The following is a 25,359-nucleotide window of genomic DNA, read 5'->3' on the forward strand; positions in this document are numbered from 1 at the left end:
TGGCAGGTCTCACAGTCCAGTGCGGCACTCATCTTTAGTATAGAGGGTAGTGCCAGTTGGGCATTTTAGAACGCCATAATTTTCCAATCAGGCGTTCTACAGCGATGATACCCTCGAGTCAATATAACATGAATGTGTATGGGAAACACTATTTACCTGTCGCACTGTATAGATTCCGCTGTCAAATCGCTAAATGTGGCGTTTTGACAACGGAGTCCCTATGGTGTGATGGAAGCGCGCCCCATTCACTTAATATTACTCTGACTATGCATATTGTTCTTTAGAACACTGCGGTTTTCTGGTCAAAAAATTTGTGGATCAGTAAAACCCTAGTCTGACGCTATTTACAGTCTGAGCGGATGCTAATCCCCCTTCCGCATGGAAAAACATTGACAATGCTGCTGCCATCTTGTATTGTGCAGGGCTCAAACTGTGAAGCTTCAGGCGGACTGCCATAAGAATCACTGCACCAAACATGGACATAACGTTGTATCTTATATTCCTGTATTAAACTTCATAGTAAACTAAATTAATTATTGTTTAATTAAAAAATGTGGTCATTATTTGTGTGTTGTCCTGATAGTCTTCCCTATAGGCCGAGCTTCCTCACGCAAGCAGCAAGTGCCGGTTGTATGGAAAAGAGAATGGCCAAAATAAAGAAAAGAACTGATTTGTAACAATACACTAAATATAGTTAAAAATGTATTGCTTTAAGTGAAATAAATCGCAATGTTCTATTATATTCCGTCTTGCTCAGCAGAAAATATCTTATTGTGTCGATAGTTTTCTGTTAAATTACAGACGTGGTAACCAGCCTTATCATCACGATGTAAGTGCAGCCAAGTGCATGTGTTCTCTCTAACCTCAATGGCATTCCCATTACATGCAAGTAGGTCGATGTAGATGAAAAAACATGGAAATAATCAATTTTTAGGGGCAGACTAGAGAACCTTCTGCTGAGCAAACATTTATTAAGAGGCTGTCTTTGCCCATGGGAACCACCACTCGGCCATGTTGATGAATAGCATTAATATTTTATAAAGGCTCCAAGCTCCGGCAGCAATGCCGGAGCTGGCATGACAAATTCTGGCTTATTTAGGTCTGTGGAGCCTCTGCACTCAGATCTAGCCAAACCATGTAATGTTCTTTCTGGCAGTATACAAGTGAGTGAGGCAGCACAAAACTCGGATAAGACTGTGCTCAGAGATGCTTACTGTGTTCAATAGAGGAGACTTCTTTTTTTAATGATATATAAATGCAAGGTACTGTGGAGGCTAGGAGGGGATTGCGGACAAATGTCCTTGTGTTCTGTATTTCATAGCCTCCGAATGTTGTGATGATTTGCAAACATTCATTGTCGTTTCGGCTGTTATATGGATGGAAAAACAATTCTCTTCATCTCTAGTGGTTACCTGTGCAGTGTAACAACATTGTTTCAATAAAGTGACAACAGTAGCCCTGTCTGACTACCAAGCTATGTTGTAATTAGTACAAATTTCTTTGTGTAGTCACGACTGCCATTAGCTTTGATTGGAAGGGGGAATGGCAAAAAGGGCAATTGCCTGGGGCACCAAGACTCAGAGGGCCCCAAGACTCTTAGGTACGAAAAAAAAAATGTTATAGATGACTCTTGCAGATGACTTTCCCCCACACTAAAACCAATTCCTCCTGTGGCCAGGATTTGTCATTGTGAATTCTTTTGAGTGCTCTATGCTGTGAGTTCAGGGAAGCTCGCTGTGGAGAGGAATAGTCCTATTTTATTGGCATATATGGGTCACATGTGGAAGCGACCCTGTATTATTCCTGTCCCCTCCCCAGTCACTGTTCCCTACCTGCACCATGTTGGCTCAGAATTCCTGCTGTCAGGCGTCGTCCCCGGACACACGCTAGGTCCTGGGGATGCTAGGCAACAGGACGCTACTTCCAGGATCCAGCACCCGAACATGGCGCCTCCGTTGCTAGGCAATAGATATGCCGATTAGCGCTTCCTGACGGCAGTCAGCTGATCTGACCGCCAACCCCACGTCGACCAATGAATTATCAGCTGCCTGTATTTAAACCAGACTCTGGCACCCCTAGGATGCCAGAGTATCTAGTCTCCTAGGCTCCTACACTGTTTTACTGTATACCTGTCTATTTGGATTCTTGACCCCTGCTTTGCCTGTCTACTCTTTTGCATTCTCCCTTGGACGGGACCCATCCTGATTCTCCGGTTTGACCTTCGGCCTCCTGACTATCCGTTTGCCTTATCCTTCGGTACCTGTTTCTCCCCGCTCGGTTTTGACCCTGGTTTGTACGACTCTGATTATTCATCTCACCTTGCTGGTAGCTACCTGAGAGGTCCACAACCTGCACGTCTCACCAGCTAAACCCTGGTGAATACCTGAGGCGTGGTTAGACTCCGCACCTCCCAACGTGGCAGCGCCAATATCGGCAGGTAAGACCATCAGAGTATCTCAGCTCGTGACACCTGCTCTGGGTAATCTCTCTGCTGCCCCTGATCCTAACTGCTGATTGAACCTCCTTGCTACAAAGTTCATTGCGGTTAGGCCCCACAACTAACCAATCAGAGCGGCTTTCTCTCACTCTGACCAATTATTGTGAAACTGCTCTTTATTGGTTAGTTGCCTCCTGGCTTCTCATTTGAAATTATTTTTGTAGTATGAGAAAAATGAGTCCTGGTATTCTTATTTTTCCACAGAAACAAAATAATATCAAGTCTACATATAATTTGGGATGTTGCTGTTTCATATCTCCATATATTTTTTTAATAAATGTGCTTTTGATTCTTATATCTAAAAGAATAATTCACTCTGGGTTCATTTTCAATAGTGAGTTCATAAGTTAGCAGCGTGTATAATTCTCTATTAATTTGCCAATAGCATTCATTAATATGAATTTGTCCTTCCTGTAACACTGTATCATTTCCCTTCTGTGCTTTCTTCTTATTCATAATTGATGACTATTCTGTGAAGATAACAATGCTGTTTCCACCCATCTCTTGTTTTTCTCATATTACAAAAAGAAATGTTTGCAACCCAGTTACTCTTCCTTCTTCTTACTTCACCTAGTCTAAAATAGTACACTATATGGACAAAGTATTCGGACGCTTGACCATTAAACCAACAGGGACTGTAATGACACTCTATTTAAATACATATACTTTAATATGGAGTTGGTCCCCCTTTTGCAGCAAAAACAGCTTCCACTCTTCTTGGGAGGCTTTCCACAAGATGTTGGCGTGTTTCTGTGGGAATTTGTGCCCATTCATTCTGTAGAGTATTTATGAGGTCAGGCACTGATGTTGGACGAGAAGGCCTGACTCACAATCTCCGTTCCAGTTCACCCCAAAGGTGTTCGATGGCGTTGAGGTCAGGGCTCTGTGAGGGCCAGTCAAGTTCTTCCCCCCGAACTCACCAAACCATGTCTTTGTAGTCCTTGCTTTGTGCACTGGGGCACGGTCATGTTGGAATAGAAAAGGGCCTTCCCACAAAGTTGGAAGCATAGTATTGTAAAAAATGACTTGGTATGCGGAAGCATTAAGATTGCCCTTCACTGGAGATAAGGGGCCTAGGCCAAACCCTGACAAACAGCCCCATACCATTATCCCTCCTCCACCAAACTTCACGGTTGGCATATTGCAGTCAGGCAGTTAACGTTTGTCACAGTCGTCTTTATTTCTTGATCCGATTCAGGACCCTTTGACCTAGCTGAATCACGACTGAAATGGAACCTGGAGGGTTTGATGATCTCTTTGCTCATCTAGGGTCATCTAAGCTTGGAAGTGCAGAGTACTTGCAGAAGGATGATCTCCGAGTAATGCAGAATATCTGAAGGAAGATAAGCACTTGGAATTACAGGTAATTGAAAAGGAATGTGCACTTTAAAATGCAGGATATTTAAATGCAAAGTGAAGTTCAGATGGTAATGCAGGATGTTCACAGAAGATGATCACTTAGAAAACGCAGCGTAATCAGGAACAACTGGAACCTGGCGCTAAGAACTATCCTCAGGAGAGAAGTGTTTTGTTTTGCCAATGAACAGATCTCAGCAGTAGGTTTAAATAGGGTGTTCCAAACAACTATTGGCTGCACAGTTCATGTGATCACAGCTGCTGAATCTGGTTGGTCTAGAATGATCACCTGACTGCATCCAAGATGGCCGTGCTCATGCAGCAGAACAAACAGTATGTGTTTGTTTACAAACTGAGAAATGATGGACAGGAATGCTGCAGGCGACCAAGAGGGACCCAGGTAGCCGTGATATGACAGTGACGGATGTGGTAAGTGTGGCTAAGACCCTGACATGTGACAACGTTCTCCCAGCATCCACCGAACCCAGACTCGCCCATCTGACTGCTAAACAGAGAAGCGTGATTCATCACTCCACAGAGCACGTTTCCACTGCTCCACAGTCCAGTGTCGGTGTGCTTTACACTACTTCATCCAAAGCTTGGCATTGGTCTTAGTGATATGAGGCTTGCATGCAGCTGCTCGGCCATGGAAACCCATTCCATTAAGCTACCGCCGCATAGTTTTTGTGCTTACATTAATGCCAGTGGAAGTTCGGAATTCTTCAGCTATGGAATCAGCAGAGCATTGGCGACCTTAACACACTATGCGCCTTAACAGTTGTTGACAACACTCTGTGATTTTACGTGGTCTTCTACTTCATGGCTGAGTAGCTGTTGTTCCTAAACGCTTCCACTTTCTAATAATATTATTTACAGTTGACCCTGGAATATCCAGCAGGGATTAAATTTCACGAACGTCTTATTGCAAAGGTGGCATCCTGTCACAGTACCAGGCTTTAAGTCACTGCGCTCTTCAGAACGACCCATTTTGTGTCACAAATGTTTTCAAATGCAGACTGCATGGCTTAGTGCTTAATTTTATACACCTCTAGCAACGGGTCTGATTGAAACTCCTCGGTTCAATAATGAACAGGTGTGGCCAAATACCTTTGTCCATTTAGTGTATGTGTCATTATAAAATGACAGACACATAACGTTGGTATATACCTGGAGCAGTATAGGAGCAGAAAAAGTGACAAATAGAAGCAATGCAACATTTTTATACATGTGTAGAAAGGACAGAAGATGATCCCCCTGCACTCAGCTGGAAGTCAGCAAAAAGCAACAACTTACTTTTAAACCCTTACTCTAAGATAATAGTAAAAGTGTCTGTTACAGACACTAGTAAATACATGTGTAAGCCATCCACCGCTTTCAAGGTGCTTCTTCTAGTGCGGTGGTCCTAACTCTAATCAATGAGAGTACCAACGTTGGATCAGATCTATCAATTTTAGAGTTTAAAAATTGAGATTGAAACTTATCAGAAGTCCTCCAGACATGTATATAAATGTTACACAATTATCTCATTAGTGATGGTCAACAGGATGGCGGCCCTCCAAATTCACCTGCGGCCCCCAACTCCTTCCTGCTTTATTGTCAAATTTATGTCTTAGAATGTGTGACATTAGTTTATAATGCCTGTTGATGTGTTATTATAGATAGGTGTCTCTTTCTTTGATGAAATGTATTATTTTAGCTTATTGCTAAGATTAAGAATAATGTGTGGCCCTTCTGAAGGTTAGAGGGCCGCCCATGTGGGCCCTGAAGTGTATCGGGTTGCCCATCTCTGCTATAAATCCTCTATTTTTGATCAATGGCCCCTGTTTTGCCTATCTGTGATGTCACGCTGCCTGACCACGAACTGTTCTTCAACAATGTTATGTCATGCTTCGTGGGCTGTTGTGTGTCTGTGTGTGTGTATTTGTTTACCGTCCTTGAGTCATCTATTTTGTGATCATGCACCGTCTCTAATGAGGCCAGATATTCATTGCTGTCTTCTACCCAACCTCCGCTTGCCCATGTGTCACTGGGATAGTCCTGTTTTTGTTTCTCTCTTTATTTATTATGAGTCTTGGTTGGTGGGAGTGACAGAAGCGTGACGGGAGGTGCGGTGGGCCCCAAGTGTGCTGTCAGGTTCCCCCCTCACGCTCCTGTGACTCCTTATTCGTTCCACATGTGCTGCTTTCAACCCCAGCAGCCAAGCGCATGCAGGGAGACGGCCAGAGCCAGGCAAGTGTGGGAACATGACGGCTCCAAAGGCGGTGGCCGGCTGCCAAGCCATCTCCGTGTGTGTGTAATCAGAGCAGAGGACGCACGCCCATAGACCTGCACATGTTCTGTTAACTGCCTCACATTCAGCAGGAGTCACTGCAGAATTATATTACGGAATGTTATGGAGATTGTTACTAGAACCATTGATTTATAATGCACTAGATGTGTTCCCTAGCATTGTGCAGTTGAGGAGAAGTTATAGCATAGAACTGCCCACTCGTGTACACAGTTTGCTGTGCCAATCGCTAAATAATCAGATCTTTTACCAATTGCACCATACACCGAGCATTCAAATTGGGGAAAATTATTTTTATCGATTCGATCAATTAGTAAACACATGCACTGATCAAATCGTTTAGTATCTATAAACAGGCAAAAAATATCAAACCGGCAAATCTGTTACATTAACTAATTTAAAATGCCGGAAGGAATAATTGGTAGCCACAATCTTGATTGTGATTGGTCTTCCTGTGAACACTTCCGCTGCAACGCCGCACAGCTATGGTTTTCGACTGTGGGAAGAACCACAGAGCCCAGGGCTTCTCCTAGGGGAATCACCAAGTTAGTAAAAGTATTTATTAGGTGGTAGTGTAGCTTTAAGGTGCAGAAATATAAAGAAACAACTGGTCAAGAGGCTGAGCAAAGATCTTAATGTAAAAAATATGATCAGTGTTCAAATCACCTAGGTAATAATTTGTGTACACTGGTAATAGATAGCACAGTTTAGGCCTTTCATTGTTAGTTACCCATACTATGCTGCGGTTGCCAATGTGTCTTAGGGCAGCACGGTGGCTCAGTGGTTAGCACTTCTGCCTTACAGCACTGGGGTCATGAGTTTAATTCCCGACCATGGCCTTATCTGTGAGAAGTTTGTATGTTCTCCCCGTGTTTGCATGGGTTTCCTCCGGGTGCTCCGGTTTCCTCCCACACTCCAAAAACATACTAGTAGGTTAATTGGCTGCTAACAAATTGACCCTAGTCTGTGTGTGTGTGTGTGTGTGTGTGTGTGTGTGTGTGTATTAGGGAATTTAGACTGTAAGCCCCAATGGGGCAGGGACTGATGTGAGTAGGTTCTCTGTACATCGCTGCGGAATTAGTGGCGCTATATAGATAAATGGTAATAATTATAATAATAATAATAGAAATAAGCATATCTGTGGCACGTCGACTATATAGCTTGGCACTATTTTAAGGGGAACCATTGTCAAATTGATTTAGACTAATAAGATCATACAAACTTTTTGTTGTTCCCCAGAGGGGAGGAGGGGGGTGATATGGGTGGAGGGGGAAGAGCTTGGCGAATCGCATAATCCCCCCCCCCCCTCCTTGTCCCGTGAAAATATGCTGTGTTCGCGTCCTTTTACAGCATGGGCGGGGCCAAAATGACGCGTTTCCCAAAGAATTGCGTCTCTAATCCTGCCTTCTCACTTCCAAGAGAGTTGGCAAGTATGAATAAGATGAAAGAGCTGTATTATTGATTTCTATATTTTGCATGTTGCTAGTTCCTGGTAATTTCAGTTGTAAAATTGAAAAATAAAGAGTAGGGGTGTGTGTGTGTGTGTGTGTGTGTGTGTGTGTATGTATATGTATATATATATATATATATATATATATATATATATATATATATATATATATATATAAAATTAGTCTGAACTACCTTGTAATGTACTTTTTAAGTGAGTGTTTGATACGTAGTTTCATAGTAGACCTGTAGACAGTGTGAGTGGTATCCCTGTTTCTGTCATGGTAATTATTCATGTAGATCAGTCAATGTGCATGCGGATAAATGATACAAGGTATCCTTTAGAACAACTGCACTGATAATGTGTTCTTCCTTTTTAAATGGACATGTTTCAATACAGTTTGACCAGCATAAGTGCACAATACCTGTTCTGTCTTAGGGTTCTATCTATTAAGCTGTGATGAGCCAAAACTCCATAGAAAACAACTGTTTTCTCCAGAGAATGGCCATGACAGCTCTTCCTTTAGTTTATTAAGGGGTTAAGGCAGGAGAATTCTCCTGCCTTAACCTATTTTACGCTGGTCACTGCTGCCCCCATAGACTTCTTTGCAAAGCGCTACGGAATTTGCTGGCGCTATATAAATAAATGTTGATGATGACGATGCTTTATAATTAAAATATCACACACCTTAAAGAGAAACAATCTCCAAATGATTTAAAGTGATTGCTCCTAAGGTTTAAGACGTAACGTTGCCACAGTGTGTGACGCGGCTATGATTGTAGCTCTAAATGCGCGGTCAGAACTGTAGGACCGTAGGAATCTGGTGTGTGTGCCACGTGCCACTTAATCCCAGCAGCAGCGTGTACAGACCACAGTGATGCTGGGTCAGTGCCAGCTCCATAGAAATGACTGTGTAGATCATTTAGCTAGGGAGAGCAGATTGTTATTCTCAATATGTTCCTGCAGCTTATTAGGGGAAAAACACCAATACTTTGCTTCTATAGGTCCTTAAATAATAATATTCTCAAAGTAGCATTCACAGACGTATTCCCTTAGAACAGGGGTCAGGGAACTTTTTTACCTTTTACCCCAAAATATATTTAGATACGCTGACGTTACCCCCTTGATTTGAAAGAAAGGAAATCATATTATTAATTATTGGAATTCAAAATTTTATTGAAAGCTTCAACTTCAAAACTTCAGGTTTTGGAGAAATGATGTTACTTCAATTTTGATACGAGAGCATCAATATTGGGGCATTTTGATGTCAGAGCAATTTGGATACAGTCTTCAGTGTCCAATCGATTTCTCTGCCTTGTTTTTATTTTCGTTAGAGTGGAAAATCCTTGTTCGCAAAAGGTAGGTTGTTGTAAAAGGCAGAAACTTTTTGATTGCCTCCTCATGTGCAATGAATGCCTTTGCAGCTGTTGACATCCAAAAATATGACAGATCTGCTTTGTTTTCTAATGCAATACGTGCTTCATTATTGCTTTGAAGCTCAAGAAGTGCCTCTGCCAACCCTTGAGGCTCTTCTGGTACAACAGCAATTTCACAATCCAACTGACAGCATGTGAATTGGCAGCATTTCCCCCAGGAATTTCGTTTTTACCCCATTTGGGGTAATTTACCCCTGTTCCCTGACCACTGCCTTAGAACAATTCCAGAATGACAGAGGGTCTGTGAGCTCTATTTATAAGGCTGCAGACACGTGGTATTTGGTGATCTTTGCACATTTGGCTTTTTTATGTTTGATGAATACTACGATTAAGCTAATTCTTCAGACGATGTAAATTATTCTGCAAATTTTGAGCAAGTCTGGACCAATTTATGAAGTTATTCCCTGAAATTTGCCCACTGTATAGTGGTGACATAGATACTATCTGTATTGTATATGGGTCACTAGAGTGTTGTTTATATTGAATATCACTAGAATGCTTTCTGTATTATAAAAGGGGTCAGTAGAATAGGGTCTTTATTGAACGCTGGTCAAATGCGATTACCTTGCATTTAATTATAGCTCTTTAAAATATAATAAATGTTCCACTGGTTATATAAAACCACACCCACCTGGTTTTGACCAGGATTGAACACAGTGTTTCCCGTGTTGTCAATGACTTTCGCTTGTTATTCCAATAACATAGTAATACAGGTAGGTATGGAACAGCTTGCTATTGGCTGGACTCCTGGTCATCTGACTGCGCAACTAACCAGCTCACCCTCCAGCTCTTCAGAAAATGTAAAGTGGATTGCCGATTGGATGAGGGGGGAGGGGGGGGGGGCTTGTGGTTTGTAGGTCTCCTAAAACAGACTTGTGAATAACAATACTTGTCCTTACCCTTGAAAATTGCTATATATGTCTTAATAAAATCAAAATATGGGGTATTTTGGGCAAAATATGTAAGCTTACAGTGTAAAACATACTTAACAACATCGCATCATTTTGGCCCTGAAATGATTCGCAGCAAATCGCAATACAGAGGTTTCAAATTTGCCTGGTCCACTAGGAAGTGTGCAAAATGCGGGAGAATGTACTGTCTGGCATTCGGGAGTCTCCAGGACATTCTGGGAGAGTGGGCACATATGGTATAAAGGGTTTTCATTTTTATTTATTTGCTAAATATCTTTAAAATTCACCTTCACAGTTTAGGAAGCTAAAATGTCTTTAAGCTGCAAAGACAACATTAAGCAATAATTGAACGCATGGGGGGTAAGGTGATATCACTCCTCTTGTCCTTACATATATTTTTTAAAGATGCCAACTGCAATATAGAGATGCATAGAAACATTGATTTTAAATGCTTAGTTTTGGCTGTGTAAATTTGTTTATATCTAGTATTTTGGCTAAAACATGTAAGCTTGCAACCCAACATCCAGGTCTCTTTTCTTGAGACTTCTGCAGTGCTAAATATTATTGAAATGCAGTAAAAAATAACTCGCACTCACCTACACAACCGAGGAGTCTAACCTAAAATCTCCCAAACACGACTGTGGTGTTTTTTCCTGTAGAATGCCTGACCTGTCCTAGGAAAAGTGTGTACAGTGTAGGCGTCTTCCGTTTACGGTTGAAAATAACATACCTCAATAATGTTGGTGCCTCCATCCTGGATTTTGCATGCTGAACGGGGCACGGTTTATTATAAAATTGTCTGTGTCATTTGCCTGAGTGTGGGCATTCTTGGTCGGATCTAGTGTGGTTTGGATAGCACAGTGGTTAGCATTGCTGCCTAACAGAGCTGGGGTCATGGGTTTGAATACAACCAAGGCGCTCTCTGTGTGGTGTTTCTAAAAGATGTTGGGAGGTATGAAATAAGGACTGGACCACGTCAGCAGCAAGGCATGAGGATGTCCCAAACTTATGTCTGGGACTCATTGTAATATTGTATGCATTAGAAGCAGTCAGGCACTCATTTGTTTTTTTTCTCAGTGTTTCACTGGAATCGGGTGACAAAGGCGTGCATTGATGAGATGCTTTATTGTAAAAAGTCATTTGTTTCTTATTATATGCACATTTACTGCAGTAGTTTATTATCGATGCAAATATTTAAAAATACGTTGCATGCACATCCCTTGCTCCAGTGATGTAATCGCCTCGCCCCTTATCCTGCGCTCCTGATCTCTGCCATATAACCTGTTCCGCTGGGTTACATAATGCTATATGTTTTCACACCATAAGAAGTTTGCTAATGTCATTTACACTGTCTACCAGTAGTGGAGATGTTACTAGTGCATATAGAGACTATCTATATTCAGCTTCTAATGTAACTCTGTAGCAAAGTCCACACACAATATAATATACACACATAGATTAGTGCTACTTCCACCTTCGGAATATATCTAAGATACGTCCCTTTCTTACCACGGAAGCCACGAAAACCCTTGTTCACTCACTTGTTATCACCTCCTTCTCTCTTGCGTACCTCACTCTCACCTTGATCCTCTTAAGTCTATCCTCAATGCTGCTGCCCACCTCATTTTTCCCTCCCGCCGCTCTATCTCTGCTCCCTCCCTCCAACAGTCACTACATTGGCTCCCCATACCCTACAGAATTAAATTTAAACTCCTCACCCTCACCTTTAAAGCTCTTAGTCAATCTTCCCCTCCCTACATCTCCAATCTCATCTCTACCTACACTCCTAGCCGCCCCCTCCGCTCTGCCTGTGACCGCCGCCTCACTACATCACTGATCACCTCCTCTCACTCTCGTCTCCAGGACTTTGCCCGGGCTGCTCCCCTGCTGTGGAACGACCTTCCACGTTCCATCAGGTAAGCATCTACTCTCAAAGGCTTCAAGCGTGCCCTTAAGACTCATTTCTTTATTCAAGTCTATCAGTCCTCCTCCTACCTTTCTTGTCCCGGCTCTCTCCCCAAGTTAGTACCACCCTATTTGTGTCTCCCCCTTTCCTTTAGGATGTAAGCTCTCATGAGCAGGGCCCTATTTCCTTGTGTGCTCCTTCTACTGTTCCTTCACCCTCTGTACCTCTTGGCCTGCTTCCCTAGCCCTGTTTTCCCTGTCTTCGTAAGCTTTGACCTTCTTCTTGCTGATTTCTACCATCCCTTTCACTATCTGTCCCAGATATAATCTGATTTGCTTTACCCTGTCACCTGTGTTTGTATACATTTTTGTATCATGTTGTGTCTTAGTTCTCTGTTTTCTGTATATGTAATATACGGCGCTGCGGACCCTTTGTGGCGCCTTATAAGTCAAAGATAATAATAATAATAGTGTCACATACCATTTACTGGAGCAGACAGAGTTATGTCATATTGATACCCCCATCTCTGCTGTGATCTGTTCTCTGGATACAGTTGTGTCCTGAGAGCAGCTTTATGACGTTTCCCAAGGTAATGAATGTAAACAGCTCTGCCTGGCAGGTAGAAAAGTAGGCAGATCTATATACACAAAGTGTATAAAACTGGGATACAATAAGAACGTGACCATGTTTTACAACAACTTGAATAACAGTGTCCATCGATGAGCGCATCAGACATTTGCATGAAGCCCATAGGAATTTTGGCCCCACATTTCAGCAATTCATTTCCAGCATTAAGGAACACCAATAGGCTCAGTGCCACAAACAAAACAAGACAGATAAGCTCAATATATTTTATATTTGGCACGCCTATGCACTATTATTGGGTGTCTGTGGTGGTGAATCACTGGGTGTATGGTGTAAGGTCCTCTATATACAAAAAGTTAATACACTATTGCTGGTTTTCCATATCCTTTTTTTTTATATATATGATTTTGGATCCTGGATGACCTCCTGCAACGGATTAGGCTGGATCTTAGTGCTAATCTCGATTGACGCTGACTAACGAACTCCCCGGTGTTCACCAAGAACCACCACAAGGCAGGATGGTCTTAGCTGCAGGGAGTTTGCAGGTTGCGGTCCTCTGGCCTGCCTCTGGATGTAGCACTAGCGGATGAGATGAACAGGTAGGCACACATAGTCAGGATCTGGTACGCAATCAGTTAGCACGGTACAGAATCAGAAGGCAGCTCAGCGTGAGGGAATTCCTAAGTTCGGTACATGATCGGACTGCGGAAGCATTAAACATCAGGCAGGAGCAATGTCAGACAAGCCGGGTTGAGAGCACAAGATATCAGCAGAGAATTGTCAGTAAGCCGGGTTGGTACACAAACGCAGGGGAATCGGAGTCAGACAGGCAGCACTGGTACACGGGAATCGGGTCAGGAACAGAACAGCACAAGTATCCACAAGGAATCTGGAGCCAGGAAGCATACAAGTTGCTCTGACACTCACCAAGTGTCAGAGTGAGGTTTAAATAGCCAGCAAGTTCCCCGTCCCGAGTTTTGTGATCATGTCACCGCAGATACCCGGGAGCGCAACTTCCGACAGCAGAGAGCGGACAGCGCTGGAACGAGGACAGGTAAGTTCATGACACCTCCATAGTGTCTGATAGGCCTGATAATAAGAAACTATTTGGTACGCATAATTATCATTCTAACTATTGGTTATCTGCCTATGCTACTACACTATGATGCGCCCAAACTTTTCTTCTTTTTAGATTTGCTTCCCGGACTTACCACCGGGATATACCGCCTTGGCTGCTGCTTGAAAACAAGAGAGTGATCACGGAAGTTGGGATCTAAATATTGCATTCTGGACTTGATCTTTAATAAGCGTCATTCTATATCAGATTTTATTGTGTATTATATATACACAAATTATTGTGCTCTACCCCAAATACTAAATAAATACCTAAAACTGCGTATATGAGTAGAAATATGATACAATATGCTCCACCTACAATAATGCATAGACCCAATACGTCCAGACGTGTTGTATTGCTAAAACAAGTATATTTTATTAAGAACAAGTTAAAAACTCAAGAAAAAATAGTATATAATCGCTTATCTGTCCCAAACGTGTTGGTGTAAGCGTGAGTCCTGATATACTACAAGCCCGGACCATAAGTCACGACAAACGACGGGCGGTATACAAATATCCGCCCAATGTTGGACAAATACAAATTACACTATGACAGAGCTACAACGGATGAGAGAGGCCAACCTACGCGTTTTGTTCGTCAACTTCATCAGGAGATGTTTACGAAACAAACGTGTAGGGTGGTCTCCCTTACACGTGGTTAAATAAAATGTATTTTTATTTAAAGAGTTTCCATCTTCAGTATTTTTGTTTCTTGAACTACAGAATAACATATTTAATAATATAACCAGGAACTGAGCGGTGATGGGGACATCTTGGGGGTCTTGGGTTTAAGCTGGCAGAACTATAAATGCCACTGCTTAGTCACCAACACACTACATTACCCAGAGAATATCAACTTTCTGTCCTGATCTGGAGTAATATGACTTTCCTCCTTAATCAGAAGCACATGGAAACTAGCAGCACACAGGGAGGAAGGAACAGACTCCTGTCTCTTTTATAGTTCTGCTTCCCAGGCATATCACAGCCTGTTTTGGTTACAAAATTGAACATTTTTTTACTTCCACAGGATAAGCTCTCTGAGGTTTAGCAGAGGGGTTAGACGGCAGCTGCCAAATGTGATTTGTGATCTACGTCAGCGTCGTGCACCCAGTGTGGTGGATTCAGTAGGAAAAATGAAAGCGATGGCTTCAGACATAAAAATGAGTCCGTGATTTAAAGATTTGCATCTTGTGTTTAGTGATGGGGAAATTGTTCTGTCAATTTCAGATATTTGCCTGTGCATTGGCGGGACTCTACAATAAATCTTTCTGACGGTGCGGTCACACTGGCTTTCAGCTGCTAGGGGGCGCTGTGACAAGGCAATCAGTCTCGTAGAGTTGCCGACACTGCCCGTCAGTAAAAATGTAATGACATTTATATCTGTCAGTAAGAAAAAGAAAAAAAAAAAAGATCAATGAAAATCTAAAGTACTATGACTTTGGGATATGAAAGGTTCTGAACTCCTTACTTTACAGTCCCCTAGTTGATCCTTTATCCCCTAGCTATTGCATTAAATATAAGCTAAATATTAGTGCAACTTATTAATGAGGTATGATGGCCAGTTAATGCAGCTGGAAGATGACCACACACAGACCTACTAACAGGCATGCAGTCGATTATAGGCCACATACTTTAATATTTGGCTAATTGCTCAATATTGCCGCTTCCAGCTGCGCAACATCGCACGCATTCGGCCCTTCCTCTCCCTAGATGCCACTAAAGCTCTTGTCCGCTCTCTTATTATCTCCCGCTTGGACTACTGCAACCTCCTCCTTACTGGCCTTCCCCGCTCTCATCTTGCTCCCCTTCGCTCCGTGCTCCATGCAGCCGCTCGGCTCATTTTACTTTCTCGCCGCTCCTCTTCTGTCTCCCCATCCCCTATAGAATTGTGTTCAAGCTCCTTACACTTACTTTCAAGGCCCTCTCCAACTCCACTGCTCCCTACATCTCCAACCTCATCTCCATTCACGCTCCATCCCGCCCTCTGCGTTCGGCCAATGACCTCGCCTCTCTTCCCCCCCCCCCGGTTACCTCCTCCCACGCTCGCATCCAAGACTTCTCCCGCGCTGCCCCCCTCCATTGGAACCCGCTCCCCCCGCTCCATCAGAATTTCCCCCAACTTGCCCAGCTTCAAACGGGCCTTAAAAACCCACCTCTTCCTCAAAGCCTTCCAGTCCCCCACTTAACTGCCCTCCTTCCAGTCTCCCATTAGTAATAATAATAATAATAATAATAAAAAATATTGTGATGTTGCAGATGGTGTAACCAGCATTATTATAATAAATAATGTAACTCTGGTAACATGGCCCTATAGACATTCATGTAAGAAAGTGCCAAAATCCTTGTAAGGTGCACAAGTATTTTAGGAGGAAATACAATATTGGTTTGTTCTGGCCAGTGCTAGTTTTCGTTGCTGGGATATTTAAAACCAGGTCTGCCCAATGCCCACACCCTAGGAATTAAAGAATGAACTGCAGAAAAAAAAAATATTATTGGGTGAAGCTCAATAAGTTAGTAGTTCTGTTTTGTTTGTTTTTTTTTACTGTAGTTTTACTTCACTGATCTTTTTATGACTGTTTGTGTTGTATATTTGCTTCTTTTTTTTAAATTCCTCCTCTTTGACAACAGATGGCAGCGCAGAAGCTCAGGCCTATGGGCAATGTCACCTTCTCCATCTCCAGCCGCACAGACTCCGGAGTCCACGCGCTCTGTAACTCTGCCCATGTGGACATTGAGAGGGCATCGGGAAAGGCTCCTTTCTCAGCGGACGTGTTGGCCAACGGTTTGAACTTCCATCTGAACACAGAGCCCATCAGGTGGGTCACGCCAGTTTGTGAAATTCACAAATTTGACACCACCCAAAGTTTCCAAGGGAAAAATGAGGACAAAGTAGGCCACACCCCTGGTCACACCAGACCACACCCATTCACAGCCAGACCACTCCCATTTCCTGAAAATCAAGGCTATCCTGCGAAAATCAGGTCTGTTAGGTGCTATATCTGTTTAGTTAGGCTGGGTACAAACTATACAAAATTTCTCCCCATGCGATATCCTTAATGATTTTACCAACGATTATAAGAATTCCCGATCAGCATGCTGATTCCTGTGTACACACTAAACACATTTTACACAATTTACCTTCAGATCTGTGCTCTTCATCTGTCATAACCATCTGTTGAAAAGAACATGACTCTGCACACTCCATAGAGATCTATGGACACTGCTGGTCCTGAGTGCATACGCACTGCAGAATTGGAACGACATTGTTCCATCGCTGAACGAGATTTTTAGTTTGGCTTAAAGTCGAATAAAACGATACAATGTGCTTTGGAACGATAATCGTTCATCAAGCTGATACTGGACCTAACGGTCTTTTATTGTGTGATTGGCTCGATAATTGGCTAAAAACCCTGTAGTGTGTACCAAGCCTAACACTATAGCTGCTGGGCCAAACGAAGTCTACTGCCTGAAGAGATACCTCTTCCAGTCGATTTAAACAATGCTAAAATAAAATAATCTCATATTGACTCCCACAGGTCCATAGAAACCTGTAAAACATAACTGAGCATCCAACACTTATTTTCCTGCTAAGAAATGGGCCTGTAATCGAAAATGTTCTGATTCAATAGGGGAAACGGAGAGTCAAGTGCTTTGGTTTACGACTGTTTCTTGCTTTAATTATATGGGGATAAGCTTGCTCTGAGGTCAGGAAAACACAGCGCTTTAAAATCTATTGCAGATGCCTCTGGCAGTCGGGAGAAATCCAGTAAAGGAGATAAGTGGGCAACGTGCGGCATGTTTACTGTTGCTAACAGATGAGATGGAGCTGCAATGATTCTTGGCTTGTGAACACAGAAAACAGAACATTCCTGTCTGTAGTGCATCGCTCACACACAATCCCCGTTCCCATAGTAACTAATTAGCACTATAGTACTTGCCGTTCAGCTCTTACCTTGAGGGGAAGAGAGAATAAGCCTGGTAGAAGAGTATAGGAGACCCCTGCATTTGGGGGTCCAGACTGCAGTACATTACAAGTATCTTGGACCAGTGCATCAATGCATCTTATTATTTCATTGTTGTCAACCCTGATGGGCAAGAAACCGGCTGTAGATTTCACTTGTTCTTGTTCTCTCAGGTCCATGAGCATAGATTTCCTTGGCCCCAAGTATCATGTATATGACACAGAGTATGCATGTTCTACATGTAATTTAAAATGATTATTGTCTTTGCTGGTAAGATTACATAAACACCAACGTCAAGATGATGGAGCAACGCACCAGATGACCCAGCTTTGCTTCTTAAAATGCTTAATGCAGCTAAACTACCGTTACATCTCTCAGCTCGAGTCTAGGCTGTCCATTATCGCCATTGAGTCTATGGCTGAATTTAGGGATATCAGATCTGGACCGTTGTAAATCAAAATTACGACGCTTGGTCGATCTCATGGTGTACAAATCTAACCCTAGACAATCCCTTCATCTTAGATATGATAAGTCAATATGGTATCATCTCTGGATTGACAATACATCAGGTTAAACCTATAGCCATGTATTTGAATTCTGTTACTACACCGCATTAGTGCAGGCACCTAAAACTATCATGGGCGTCTTCTGCACTCACCCACTTGGGGATTCAATTATCAAAACATGTACACGCATTATACTCAAATAACATGAGGCCCCTTTATAAATGAGTATTGGAAGAAATGCATAGCTGCAATAAACTCCCATTGTTCTACCTAGGCCGAATTAATTTACTGAAAATGATTACATTCAATAAATTGTTATACCCTATGTAGATTCTACCTATAACCCTAACGGTTGCTGATGAAAATCTTCTTAACAGTGACGCAGATTTATAGGGCAAAACAAGCGTCCACGCTTCAGCCTAGTAAAACTTCAGCAAAGCTCATCAGAATGGGGCGTTAATCTCCCAATATAATTATGCTAGCCATTTATGGGTTATAAGGGGCCGGTTGCACTCCACATTATCAAATACCACCATGGAGGGCTATTTCCTCTCTTAAAAGGATCTAATTTATTTTCTAAACACTCATGAATCTGATCTATCCCAGGACACTTTGGATAATACTTTGCTAATGTGATAACATGGAAATGAATTAGGGAGAGAGTACTCCTGACAGTGACCCAGATGATAGATAAATACAGTCTTCCGGATACACATGTATTTGCATTGTTTCAGGCTAAAAAATATTTCACTTTGGTTTCCAGATCTCAATCCCCTTCTGATTGGTCAAATGAACTGGACGCTCTCACACTAGAACAACTTTTCAAAACGTTGTCATGTTCATGTTCTACGATGACAGCGAGTTCTTACTGAGAAATGTTTCCTAACATCTTCCATAGAGGTTATTTGTCTCCTCACGGTAGACACGTTATGGGTTTATCCGATACAGATGCTTGTTTGAAATGTGGCTCCTGAGAAGCTCCCTTTGTGCTTTGTATGTGGGAATTTCCTGGAATAAAACACTTTTTGCAGAAAGGATACAGCTTCGTGCCTCTAACCATTTACAGAATTTTGTCGCATTTTCTTCTGCATGGGCAGTATTGGGAATTGTGGACCCTGTCTTGAAACTAACTAAAGGTAGCAGAAGATTACTAGTAATTGTCATAGCACCGGGGTCATGACTTTGATTCCCGACCATGGCCTTATCTGTGTGGAGTTTGTATGTTCTCATCGTGTTTGTGTGGGTTCCCTGTGTGACCTCTCCACAACTCCGGCCACCAACAGTACCAAATATCCCGTCCATATAAATATATAGGCAGCAATAGTAGACATCATACTAATGCTCTCTTTTAGCATTGTGTAGCCGGGCCTGGTAGAAAAATAAATCATCAATTCTTACTGCAGTTCTTGGAGTTCTTAATGTTGCGTGTGGTAAAGGGCAAGTTCTGGAATAAACCATCCAGGAAAGTAGCACATCATACATTTGGACTGGCATTGCCCAATGGCTGGTGCATATCTTGCCCTAGGCAGCATGTTTCTCGGGAAAGCAGGAAGTCCTGAAAACAGCACTTCCTGTCTGCGTCTTCCTGGAAAAACTTTCGTTGTCAAATGGGCCTGAGGTGCCACTTCTGAAATATCAGTTTAGAGCAAACAGGCGGACATTCAGGGCAACCGGACAAATGTTTTTATTCACTTTAATTTAGTTTTTTTAATGTTATCTCATTTAACTTTGTTATTTTACATTGAAAGCACTTGCTTTCATACCTGTCTTTGGGTTTCACCCACAGTACATGTTTTCTGGATCTCCTCGCAGGAGCTAAGGTGAAATAATTAAGGTGGCCATTTTGTGTGTGTGTGGATCTGCTTGATTTAATTCGGGCTAGATTTCTGGTGTATCTGGCCAAAATGCAGGCAGCTGGTGACCGCTTTATTTGTGAGGCTGACACTAATGGAGCTATGAGATCCAGCCTGACTCCCAACCAGTCACATCTGACCAATTCGGCCTTTCCTTTACAAGGGTGGGTCCCAGAAATCTGATATAGTTACCTGGGCTCCTGTGATGCGAAAACTCCTTTTTTCTCTAATGTCAGGATTCAAACTACTAAACATTAAAAGTCATCATAAAATATCAGCGGTCACATAAAATATATCACTGTATCATTGTGTTTATTTGGTGCAATGAATAATAATTGAAATGACACAACAGCTATGTTTACGAGGATTTTAAGGAGTTTTAAATTGAACATGTAAATTAGAATGGGAATAATGATATCCTATAAGTGAATGCTCACCTAATTGCTCCATTTTAGTTCTGTAGCCGTGAATAGAGATGAGGCAATTTTAAGAAGAGCAAAGGAGACCTCTGTAAAGATATAAATGGATATTACTCAGTATTGTTTTATTACTGTGTTTCTTCCCAATTGTAAAGTGTTACGGAATTTGTTGGGGCTATATAAATAAATGTTGATGGTGAATGGATGGTATGTAGGAGGGTGTAGTTAAGTGGATTGCTTTAAATTTAAGGTGAATGCTGAGGAGCAAAATATTGGAACCAAAATAAAGACAATGAGCGAAGGGATAGAGTGGCTGGATACATCTCCTTCTATCTCAAGTGCCCTAAGGGTGTGAAATTACCAGAAAATGGTCAACAGTGTCGAAAGCAGAAGAGGGGTCAAGGAGGATCGGAATAGAAAAGTAACCTTTGGCTTTATCAGTTGGGAGAGAGCAAGACTTCCCAAGCGTTTGAAGGCAACATCATCACCATCATCATCGCCATTTATTTATATAGCGCCACTGAATCTGCAGCGCTATACAGAGAACTCACTCACATCAGTCCCTGCCCGATTGGAGCTTACAGTCTAAATTCCCTAACACACACAGACAGAGAGAGAGAGAGAGAGACTAGGGTCAATTTTTGATAGCAGCCAATTAACCTACTAGTATGTTTTTTTTTTTTTTTGGAGTGTGAGAGGAAACCGGAGCACCCGTAGGAAACCCACGCAAACACTGGGAGAACATACAAACTCCTTACAGATAAGGCCATGGTCAGGAATTGAACTCCTGACCCCAGCGCTGTGAGGCAGAAGTGCTAACCACTGAGCCACCGTGCTGCCCAGGTAGATTGGAAACAGGATGGAAGCAAGATGAGTCACGGTTAGTCCTTTCAAGGATAGGCAATAGTCATCAAGTTTTGAGATGGAGGCTTGAGCAAGTGAAAACGGATGGTGTTAAGAGCACAGCTAGTTTTGTGGACGAGAGTATATCGGACTCTTGTGTGTCAGAAAGTGGAATTAGAATCTTCTTATGAATAGAATCTTGGGTTTGAAAAATAAGTGCAACAAAAACACTGTAATGTATTCAAATGTCAAGTTGCAGGTGGACCTAATATGTGACTAAGTCACGTGATCAGACATCAAACTAATCTTAAACTAACTGATCACATGATCAGTAACCATTATAATAGGAAATATATTTTCAATGGAAGTTATGACTGTGAACCTCCATAGTTTTTGTTTTGTTATATATTTATTTCACAAGTTCCAGCCTGTGAGCTCTGATGTTAAGTCATCCTCTTTGTAGCGGCATTTTGTAAGCCTCCCGATTGCCTGCTGTTGAATGTCAGTTATGTATAATCATCTAAATTGTACGTTTTCTCCCACTTAGTGTACTGAAGGCCGTTCGTGTAAGTCATGATTTTCATGCTCGCTATAAAGCCCTGTCCCGTACGTACCTTTACCGTATAGTGACTGGATGTAAAAACACAGCATTGCCGGTGTTTGAAAGGAATCTGTGCTGGGTAGCAAGTGAAAGGTAAGCCGAGCTGTTTAGGGCCGCTCATGTTACTAAAGAATACTTGTATTTGCTGCAGTTTATCCAAGTCAGTCCCACTTTAAACTAGAGATGCTCGGGCTCGGTTTTCGGAAAACCGAGCCCACCCGAACTTAGGAGATCCGAGTAGGCTCACGAGCCGGCTCGGTACTTTCGCGTATCCTCGGATCTGAATCAAGGCAAAATGTCATTGTTGCGTTGTCGGATCTCGCGGGTTTTGGATTCCATAAGTACCCCCCTTCCCAGGATATCCAGCGCCATTGCTCACACAGAAACAGGGTTAGCAGTGTTCTTGTCACTCTCCAGTCTCCAGTGCCATTGCTCATATAGAAACAGGAGGGGTAGCAGTGTTCTTCTCACTTGACAAAAAATTACTGGAAATGATTGGAAATTAATGTTATTGAGGTTAATAATAGCAATAATAATATAGGAACAAAAAAAAGAGCTGAATTATGTGATCTTAGAAAAAAAATATGGATCCAAAACCAAAACACGTGAGGGCGGTTTTGCCAAAACCAAAATACGAAGTTAATCCAGAACCAAAACCAAACCACGGGGGTCAGTGAACATCTCTACTTCAAACTTGCCCACACATGGACACACATTTTGGATTAAAAAAAAAGGTGACTGTCTTGGGAAAGTCCAGACACTATTAACATTCTAATGCTGATTGGTTGTACTAGCCCTGCCCACTTCATCTCCTGCTTGTCCATGTGTAACCAGTTTTGAAGAATACATTTTTTAGGTATTGTGACTCTAGCTGAAGAAGCAATGATTGCCCCTTTGTGCTTTCAGTGAATTATGTGTACTATATATGTCTTCTCTGTTGTGTATAGGAAATGAAAGTCTGTACAGAGAACTCGCTCACATCAGTCCCTGCCCCATTGGAGCTTACAGTCTAAATTCCCCAACATACACACACAGACTATGGTCAATTTATTTAGCAGCCAAGTAACCTACCAGTATGTTTTTGGAGTGTGGGAGGAAACCCACGCAAACACGGGGAGAACATACAAACTCCTCACAGATAAGGCCATGGTCAGGAATCGAACTCATGACCTAAGTGCTGCAAGGCAGAAGTGCTAACCACTAAACCACCGCCCTGCCCTATCTCGTATGTTCACCAGAGCAGAGTATAATGGTCTTATCCGGTCCTCCATAAATCTGTGTACGTAGGGAATCAGATTGCTTAATGGATTCTAACATATTTCTGAGATTAGAAAGTTACCGGCTGACACTTTTTTTGTAGCCCTGTCCCCCTCCAACTTTCGTTAGGTGATCCCTGTGTTGTAAAGTAAGGATTGCTTATGCTTGGGGGGGTGTTTCGTGACTAAAGCCATGTGTAAGATAGGCAGAGCATTAAGTATGCCAAGGTTCTGAGAGAATGAAATATAGCCGTGTATTGGTTTGCCAAGGGTGACTGACATTAACTTGGTTTGAAATGTATGGAACTGACAAACTATGCTTTGATACAGAGGAGAGCGTTTTAAAGTAAATATCTGATATAGCTGAGATTTCGCAAGATCTTTTAATGCTTTGCCAAGGGAGAGATGAAAAGATCACTTTCTTTTGAGAAAGTCAGTTTTGCATCTCAGGTTACCGACCTAAAATGGAACTACACCCCAACAGAAAATATATAGCTATGTTGTTATCTTACATTTTCTTCAATGTCAGAAGGGCTTTGGGTAGACAACTAATCATAAGAATTGTTTGCTGCTGGGTGCTGACATATTTCTTTGCAGGTTCGTCCCCCATCCTGAGTCGCTGACATTAATCAATAAATAGTTGTGTTAACAGCATGTGTGCTGCAGCGGGATTTTGGGTTTGTTTATTTTACTTACCCGTTTATAGTCGCACAAAAGAGAGACGATCAGCAGAGAGGGGTCCCCAATCCGGTAAGACTGAGGGCTAGATTTACTAAGCTGCGGGTTTGAAAAAGTGGGGATGTTGCCTATAGCAACCAATCAGATTCTAGCTGTCATTTTGTAGAAGGTACTAAATAAATGAAAGCTAGAATCTGATTGGTTGCTATAGGCAACATCCCCACTTTTTCAATCCGACAGCTTAGTAAATCTAGCCCTGAGTTTGTAAAAATGGATTTAAGTATAGATAAAATACAAATGTATCACTATTACACGTATTTGGAGATACCTCATGCCTACGTCTTACAACCTACAATTGTCCATGGCCAATTACATTGCAAGAGAGAACATGCTGCCACCACATTCAGTCCCGTGCTGATCATGACCAGTCAGGTCAGTGGAAGCTGAGATATAAAACTATATATAAATATTGGTATAAGTATAGAACTGGTATAAATTAATCATCCTATATTACCTATGTTTCATTTCCCAATGCTCAGCTCCCACGGAGTTATAACATTGAGGAGGGAATTCAATTGGCCGCGTTACTTTCGGCAGCCAATTGAATTCCACCCGTAAAATCTTTTTACCCCTAAATATGTACTCCGTCATGAGACATATGCGCTTTCTATTCTCAGGGATCTTGACATGCCGAGGATCCAGGAAGCAGCAGAGTTACTGCTTGGGACACATGACTTCAGCGCCTTCAGGTCTATAGATAAGGCGGCTCCATTTAAATCTCCAATCAAGACTTTGCAGCAGGTAGATGTCACACCCTCCACCAGCCTCTTACCAAATCACCAATGCAGGTAATGTAAGCGTCCTACGAATACCCTTTTGTTTCCCTACTTCAGTATATTATTAATTATTATTATTATTATTATTATTATTAATTTTTATTTATAGGGCGCCACAAGGTGTCCGTGGCGCCGTACAGGGACAAAACGAATTACAATACAAGGTAAGACAGCACAGTACAGTAAACATGAAGCACAGTAACTCAGTAAGCTCAATGCACAGCTAGTGAGGGCGGGGGGAGTATCCGCAAATGACGGGGCCCAAAAGGAGGGCGCGGAAGACAGGGAGACCCCCAGAGGGGGAGGAGGGCCCTCGAGGAGGAGGGCAAAGTAGCTGGAGAGCAGAGTTAGAAGTGGTGGAAACAGGAGGAGAGATGGCCCTGCTCAGAGGAGCGTACAATCTAAGGGGAGGGGTGGGCAGACGGAGAAACGCAGGGGAGAGAGGGAGAGTAGAGGGACGGAGGCAGGGAAGGGGAAAGAAGGGGGAGAGGCAGAGGATAAGGTAGGTAGTTAAGTGGGAGACTGGAAGGCTTTAAGAAAAAGGTGGGTTTTTAAAGCCCGTTTGAAACTGGACAGGTTAGGGGAAGTCCTGATGGAGGGAGGGAGCTTGTTCCAGTGGAGGGGGGCATATTGAAAGATATAGATTAAAGTGCACCTTTCACCTACAGGTAGGAGAGAGAGGCATTTGTATGCTGTAGTTATGCCTCTATGAAACTGCAGATTGCACATTCACTAGGAACTAGAGCTAAGCAGGACATAATAGGAGATGCTGGAATATTTAACACTGGTTGGAAGTTCGATCAAGTTGAACTGGTTCGATGGCCACAGATATGTTTGCGGTACGTTCACCAATTAACACCA

At 42.4% G+C, this 25,359-nt stretch overlaps 1 protein-coding gene across 3 annotated transcripts in view; it reads left to right on the forward strand.

The window, feature by feature from the left end:
• PUSL1 (pseudouridine synthase like 1) overlaps positions 1-25,359 on the forward strand; it is a 65,188-nt gene that overhangs the window by 24,607 nt on the left and 15,222 nt on the right. Inside the window, exons 1-4 of one of the 3 annotated variants that reach the window (XM_075189744.1) lie at positions 4,208-4,282; positions 16,173-16,360; positions 21,675-21,821; positions 24,340-24,510. In XM_075189744.1, coding sequence (XP_075045845.1) covers positions 4,226-4,282; positions 16,173-16,360; positions 21,675-21,821; positions 24,340-24,510 — 563 coding nt within the window. In that variant the 5' untranslated portion in view covers positions 4,208-4,225. Of the gene's footprint in view, positions 1-4,207; positions 4,283-16,172; positions 16,361-21,674; positions 21,822-24,339; positions 24,511-25,359 lie in introns of those variants that run through there. The other 2 variants (XM_075189743.1, XM_075189745.1) reach the window with 2 other exon arrangements.

Source organism: Mixophyes fleayi, chromosome 11 (assembly GCF_038048845.1).
Source record: "Mixophyes fleayi isolate aMixFle1 chromosome 11, aMixFle1.hap1, whole genome shotgun sequence".
NCBI lineage: Eukaryota > Metazoa > Chordata > Amphibia > Anura > Limnodynastidae > Mixophyes > Mixophyes fleayi.